We start from the raw sequence: 7,558 nt of genomic DNA on the forward strand, positions 1-7,558 counted from the left end.
GATAGATAGAACGATAGATAGAACGATAGATAGATAGATAGATAGATAGATAGATAGATAGATAGATAGATAGACAGATAGATAGAGTTTTGCTACATAACTCCATTGGTGTTTCATGGAAAAAAGAAAAATCGTATAGGATTCAAGAAATAAAGAAGTCTAAACAATGCCATGATTTTCTTTTTTGGGTGAACTATCCCTTGAAGCATTTAAAAGAGTGCAGCAGTAGTGTGTTCTTAAATGCCATCTCTCATCTCCTACTTGTAGCTTTCTGATCCCACTCCAGTTACTATCGTCAGTCTGAGGAGTGACATAACAGCTGAGGAAACTGTGAGAAACTCTAAACTCCAACAGATTTAGAAAACACTGCTACTTTTATGCTTTTTATGAAATTGACAAACTTTATAAACAGTATAAAGCTGGAATATTGTGTTACACGTGCGCATGAACCAAACCCTCCAGCATATTGTAATCTATCTGTGATTAGACTTCGGTCGGATTACCAGTTTGTATATTACAGAAACAGGCCTATGACAGTCATGTTTTATTTCTTGCATTGTGTGTTAGCTCGTGCATCTAGAATAAATGTGAAGCTGAGGAGAGAAAGAGGCTATCGGTCATCCGCGCTGTCGCTCTGCTGCTTTTTTTTTTTCGGGACAGAGGGATTTGGGGGCGACTTTGCAAATGTAAACTCTTCAAGCCCTGCTGAGTCCACATAATGACAGGCACAAAAAATAAACCTACGCTCATGGACCACAGTCAAACACTGCAGTGTGACGTTCTGAGAAACAGAAAGCTTCTCCCTGACAACATGAAACAAATTCAGAATAATTAAGTATGGTGGTTTAAAGACAAAATCTGTTTTTAGGATGCTTATACAGTATATATAAATACAGTTCATGGTAAAAGAGACTTTCAGATGAATAAAACATCTGTATTGTTGAGGATGTGAATGTTTTAGACACCGTGACACTCTGACACTGAAGAATGTGTCAATAAAATTCTTACAACACATCGCCAAAAATCACACAATGTCTCTTACAATTTTGCAACAATGTCCCTCTTGGTTATTTTCACTTAAAATGCATTCTCTTATTTAAAGGAACAGTCCCCTGAATCATTCTGCAGATCGCTTTACTGACTTGTACAAATAAATGTTCCAAAAGTAACAAGGTCCCCCCTATTTCTGGTCCCTCAATTCTTAAAAGATTTTTTTTTTTTTTATCTTAGTGTGAAGAACATTCTAAAGAACTGTTTTTCTACTATAAACAGCCTTCTGTGGAATGAAAAGGTTCCATGGATGCTCGTGGAACCATAGATGCAAATAAAGAACCTTTATTTTTAGGAGTGTACGAATGTCATTTTTGTGGAACTCCATTGTATTCTTTGAGTAACATGTATTTTTTGCAATGCTAAACATCTGCAAATGTGTATTCATCATGCAAAATTCTACAGAACACTATTATTTTGCTATCCTTCCATCCAGACAGTATTTGCCTGACCTGCAGAAGTTGTGTGGTCCAAGACCTCCTTCTCCATTGGGGTACTTGATGGTGTTGTATGGATGCTGGAAAGTCTCATTCCAGAAAAGGCACGGTCTTCCTCCTTCCAGGCTTGTCTGGTTCTGTCGACCTCTGTAGTCCTCTCCATTTGCTGTATAACACTCTGAGAGACACGAGAGAAAATATCCTTTTAATCCAAATGTTCAGACGTAAATGCAACACGTTTTATCCAGAAAACTGTGGGTAGCTAGCACAAACAGAAATATTCAGAAAACGTCTTACATAATTTGATAGAGATCAATTTATTATGATTTTATAGAAACAATTTAGAAAATACAGTATGTTGGCAGACATTGCGGTTATGGTAATTGTTTGAGTTTGACACTCAAATTGTCATAGTCAGATGTTATTGCATCTGTAAGCATGCAAGTCTATGAGTCATAACGCTGCGGGTGAATAATTTTATAACGGAAGAAATAAATCAATTATGATTCAGGTTAGTGTTTCCAAAATTACATTTGTGTGGTATGACCTGTCTGCAAACTAATTCCATAAGCATGCCACAGTCACGTGAAAAGACGATTGTGTTACTTACCCTTCTCTGAACCCATAGCAAAAAGCTAAACTACAAAAAGGAACAAAATGTCTGTAAGGCAACCATATGGACCCTTTTCTCAACCAAAAACAACAGAGACCCAAGACTTATGCACAGTCAAAATAAACAAGAGGGTAACTATTCCATCAAAGGGTATCTGCTGGTATTTCTAAGCTCCAGACTTCAAAGCATCTCATTTGGATGAGTTCTGGTTTGAATGATGGAAGCTGGTATGTGGCGAGAGCGTGGATTTAAACCCTGGCTTTCATATGTGAGGTACCTCAAAATCTGATAACATCTCCATTCTGATCTGCTCTCCAAGATCTCCAAAAGCCAACAAAATTAAAATGTGCAAAAAAATAGCATCTCTAGAATAGAATATTAATAATAATAAGTAACCTAGATTTTCCATTTCCATTGCTATGCGGCCATGATGTTCTGGGTGGTTGCTTAATGGGTCAAGTCAAAATTAGGAGCCCAATTTCTGGTCCCCAGATATTCTACACTTGAAAAATCAAGGGCGGTTTCAAAATTATGCTACAAAAGAACATTTTTCGTTCCATAAAAAAAAAAAAAAAAAAAAAAAGACTTAATTTTTTCTTGGTATGAACAACATTTTAAAAATCTAAAGAATCTTTTTCCACTAGAAAGAACATTTTGAACAATGGAAAGGTTCCATAGATCTTAAAGTTTCTTTATAAAATGACAATAAAAACCTTTGTTTTTAAGGGTTTATAGGGACATTTTCACTCATTTCATACACGGGTCAAAGACGTTAAGATGTCCGCATCAAACGAAATTTACAAAAGTGATTTTATGTCCATAGAAAGCACATTAAATGCAAGTAAAGTGTCTACTTTTAAGGTTTCAAATACGTATTTGGAGAATAAAATGTCAAAATTTGGTTGAAATAATGTTACATTGTCATTCAGGGTAACACAATATTTGTGTAAAAATTCAAACAACATGCTTATTCTGACGTGTACATATTAAAATATATAATAGAATAAGGGAGCATATTAAATTTGATTGTGTTTTAAATAAGTAAAAAATTCTTACTGACAAATGGGCAAAACCTAGGATCGTGGCAAATTTTAACTAATTCGTATTTGGGGTGAAAGTAATTAGTCTTTTAATATGTCATAAATTGATTTTTGTTGTAAATATGCCTGACAAGATTGTTACACTGAATGACATTTTAGTGGGTCTCTTCTGTAAATCAGGGAAAAATGTATGATATTTATTTTTTGCTCAGAAAAACAAAAACAAAATTGCAATTAAATTAAACAGAAACAGAACAACAACAATTTAAAGCAGCATTACACGTATTGTTTTTATGCTTAAATCCTTTTTCGTCTTTGACCCACACACATACTAATAAACGTAACAAATGAGTGAAGTATTGCCGATATTTCCAGTGTTTTGGAGCACAGGGAAGATTTGGAGATAATTAGCCTCTCTTTTCCAAGCAGAGTTGTCTAGATGTACCGCTGATGTGGGTTGAGCCCTTCCTTCAGGGGATGAGTACAGGGCATCATGCAACAAATCAAAAAACCACACAGCTTCCCTAAACAAATTTCCCGAACGCCATTAATCAAATGCAATTAACATACCTCATGCAGGACCGCCTCAAATGTGAGCGCACCGATAATCATTTTGATTTGTGTGAGGCTTGCTCGCCTCAAAAAGGGCAAATGCTTTCCGGTGGCTGGCTCTGAAAAAGGCCCAACGGACGTAGGGTGCAGCTACATATGTGGTAGGACATTTGCGCTGCTGCTAGCACAACCCAAACAGTTGTATCCAATCAGAAAATACAGCCCTAAAAGCCGCAGAACACTTGGACAGCGTCCAGGCAGCACTGTGGAAGCCATGCTCGCTGCAATCAAGAAGAAAGAAAACCAGGCCTCATTAAAACGTGAAATCACAGGCTTTGCTTTTTGGGTGTCATGTAGATTTGAATTAAAGTCATGCAGGTGGCAAGACTCAGAAACAACCCCCGCTGGGACATGAATGCTGTTGGGTTTCTGGAATTACGATGACCAGGTTTTTTTTAATTTTTTGTTATCTACCCGTTTAGTCTTAATATTAATATGTGGTTTGCTCAATTTGTATGAACTTAATGAGTTAAATGGACAGATAGTTCACTCGAACATTTACATTCTGTCATTATTTACATAATAGAGACACCTTTTTTTTTTTTTGGAAAAACGTGACCATTTGCACTTGTAGGTTCCTGAGGATGAGCTTTCCCCCCTCATCTAGCCATAATAACATCACCTCCAATCGTTCCCCACTCCGTCATTAAGTTTCCCCCTGTATCGCCATGCGATGCCTTTGTTGTGGTTGGATCCCAGGCCTTGATGGGAAACAGAGTCTCGGCCGCATTAAAGAGCAAATGGAAAAAGAAAACTATAAAATGCAAGTACATCAACAGAAAAAGAAGCCCGGAACGGGAGGAAGGGAGGAACCGCCCCACAGAGCCAGAAACAAGAGGGTCTTAGAAAAAAAACGGACAGAAGTGGATTATGCACAGAGTTAGTTGCCCTGTTATTATATGTGAAAGTTGCTAATCGCTTCCTTGTAGAGTTTGCAGACGTGCTCATCAGAGAAAAGACTATGTAGCATTGTGATCAGTACACATTTATGACTGTGACAGCTGAAGGCACCAGGAGTGTCATTTACTCATCCTCATGTCATTTCAAACTTTCTTTCATTTGTGGAACAAGCGTAGTTGAATACCTTAAATCAGTGGCTCTAAATTAGAAGGCTGGGATCCACTAGGGGGCCCCAGCAAACTTCTAAGGGAGCCTCCAGATGATTTAAAATAATAAACAAGCATTCAAATAAGCCAAAATAACTTTTTCTTACCCCCTCAACAACTGTGTTTGAAAAACCTGGATATATGAAGAAGCCTAATTTTAAAAGTCTGATTTCTAGACCTATTGGAATCCTTATAAATAATAACAAACAACTGGAAAAGTGATGGGCCTTGGCCTAAATGCTCTGTTCTATACAATAAAACTGAATGCTGCCAGACACTTTACAAAACGGTTCTAAAAATGGCAAAATAACAGCACGGAAGTAACATAAAAGTGGTGTGTATGACTTTTTGGCTATATTCCAATTCTTCTGAAGCCATCAGTAGCTTTGTGTGAGGAAAAACACTCTAATTTAAGTCTATAGTCACCACAAATCTAACTCACAATCTACACACACGAGAACCAATGGTGATATATCAACACTTTTTAAAGGCAGCTTTGTTAACTACAACTTTTTTGACAATTGAAATAAAACTGAAATAACATAAAATATAAATATTAGATGAACATTAGATTTATTATGGCAACTAACTGAATGAAAAATGTGTTACTAAAATTAGTAAAATGTAAAAAAAAAATAAAAAAAAATAATTATAAGAAATATAAAAAAAAACTAATAAAAAAAACAAAAGCACATAACAAAATTACTGAAACTTTAAAATAATAAACTGAAAATATAAAAATAATACTAAATTAATGAATACATAGCATATAAATAACACTAAAATAACCCTACCTTAAGGAAAAGAGCAGTCTAAACAATCAAGTTCATTTTATATCATGTTCCACCGAGATTTCGGATGTAAATGATTTTGGGGTTCGGGGTGAACTAACTCCAGCTTTATAGCTGTTTAGTTAAGTAGTAAAAGTAAAATGCATCTAAGATGTCACAATCCTTCTGTGGTTATTTGCATATTAAAGTCTTGCAGGTATAGGCTCTGTGTCTTTATGACTATAATGCACTGGGAGGGAGGGAGGTGAGGTAATTCAACAGGACACTGTGCTTCCTTTGGGTCTCGTTCTGTGTCACACTGAATGGAGTGAGGAGACAATGGCAGAGGCTAAAACTATTTCTCACACCAACTAGCTTTAGCCAGCCCTGGGCTCGGCTGAGAACGTGGCACGCCAATGAGACAAGCAGAGAAAATTATTATGTATAAAAGTGACAGTGCCATACCATCTGCTCATCCGCCACATCATATGAAACACTCACCGAGTCTGTCTGCCTCAGGGGATGCACTTTCAAAACGAACCGACAGCTTCAACGACAAATAACCACTTAAGGTCTGGATACAAAAGCCTCTCGACTATATTATGAAAAGCAGATCCCATTAAGAGAACATGATTTGAAGAGATGTATGTGTCATGATGCATCGTGGCTGATATGGCCCCTCCAAGGTGGCCTGAAAGAGTACTTCTCAACCGGTGGGTTGTGACCTAAAAATGGGTCACAGAACTGTTCTGAGAGGACTGGAAAAAACAATGCTTAATGCAAATGATAAACTCCAAGTAGCCATGTAATCATGCATAGTTTTGATAAAATAGCTTATTTACATCTACAGTGTTCTGGCACAAATGGTCACTTGGTAGAAGCTGTATATAGCCAAAGTAGACAGATGCCAACAAGGGCATTTTGCAAGCATGGCAAAAAACAAACTACACAAGGTTAAAAAAATAAATAAAAATAGATGAATAAAAAATACTATCTTCAAACGAAACATTATCATGCGTGGCCAATATTTGGCATTTTTCTGATAAGTTCTCGGTTAGGTGTCAGAAGCGGGACTTTTATTTTGACATCACTGAGAAACTATTTGATAAACATTTAATTCAACTTTGGTGAATCCATCTGTGAGACTTTCTTATTATACACGCATAACCTGCATAAAAATGCCACAGTTTGTCCATCTTTATTTGGAAAAAATTCTATAAGAGGATTACAGAAGCAAGAAGTTCCTATCAAAACAGTATAAATCTGTTTATTTTATGGATTTTTTTTATCAAGTTCAAACTATTTGTCCAAGTTGATTGATTTTAAAACTATTTATTTCTACTAATTTTAGTAAAATAAACAAATTTAAGTGCACAAAGTGGCATGCATGTGTTATTTAAAAATTTTTAATGAAATAGCGCAGTAGGTCTATATCAGCTTTAAATTGGCTAACTGCCACCCTGCTCTCTAAGATGTCACCATCAGCCATAAAAAAAAAAATCCATATCATTTTGTACAGCATAACTTCACAGACCTAAATCAAAACCAGTACAGGACAACTGGTGAATTACTTTTATCTAGAGCTAATATCGTCATAACTAAAATAAAGTAGCATCTTCCCAAGTAGTTCTCATTCACAAAACCCCAAACTTCAGCATGACATACTGTAAAATCAAGCAGGTTCAGAACTTCAACATTAACCTGGTTGAACCTTCTCTAACCTCTCCATGACTCTCTTATACACTGCACATTATTCAATCCTGTTCCCTTTAATGGGAAAAGTGAGCAGTGTGTGCTGCCATGTGTTGCTTTTGAAGAGTATAAATAGAATGAGAAACGCCTTAAAGGGGTCATCGGATGCCCATGTTCCACAAGTTGATATGATTCTTTAGGGTCTTAATGAAAAGTCTATAACATACTTTGGTTAAAA

At 36.3% G+C, this 7,558-nt stretch overlaps 1 protein-coding gene across 2 annotated transcripts in view; it reads right to left on the reverse strand.

The window, feature by feature from the left end:
• Window positions 1-7,558, reverse strand: part of LOC107656811 (kremen protein 1-like) — a 76,225-nt gene that overhangs the window by 43,715 nt on the left and 24,952 nt on the right. For both annotated transcript variants that reach the window (XM_016444757.1, XM_016444756.1), the window contains exon 2: window positions 1,503-1,665. In XM_016444757.1, the coding sequence (XP_016300243.1) occupies window positions 1,503-1,665 (163 nt within the window). The remainder of the gene's footprint in view (window positions 1-1,502; window positions 1,666-7,558) is intronic.

Source organism: Sinocyclocheilus anshuiensis, unplaced genomic scaffold (assembly GCF_001515605.1).
Source record: "Sinocyclocheilus anshuiensis isolate Anshui unplaced genomic scaffold, SAMN03320099.WGS_v1.1 scaffold1136, whole genome shotgun sequence".
Taxonomy (NCBI): domain Eukaryota; kingdom Metazoa; phylum Chordata; class Actinopteri; order Cypriniformes; family Cyprinidae; genus Sinocyclocheilus; species Sinocyclocheilus anshuiensis.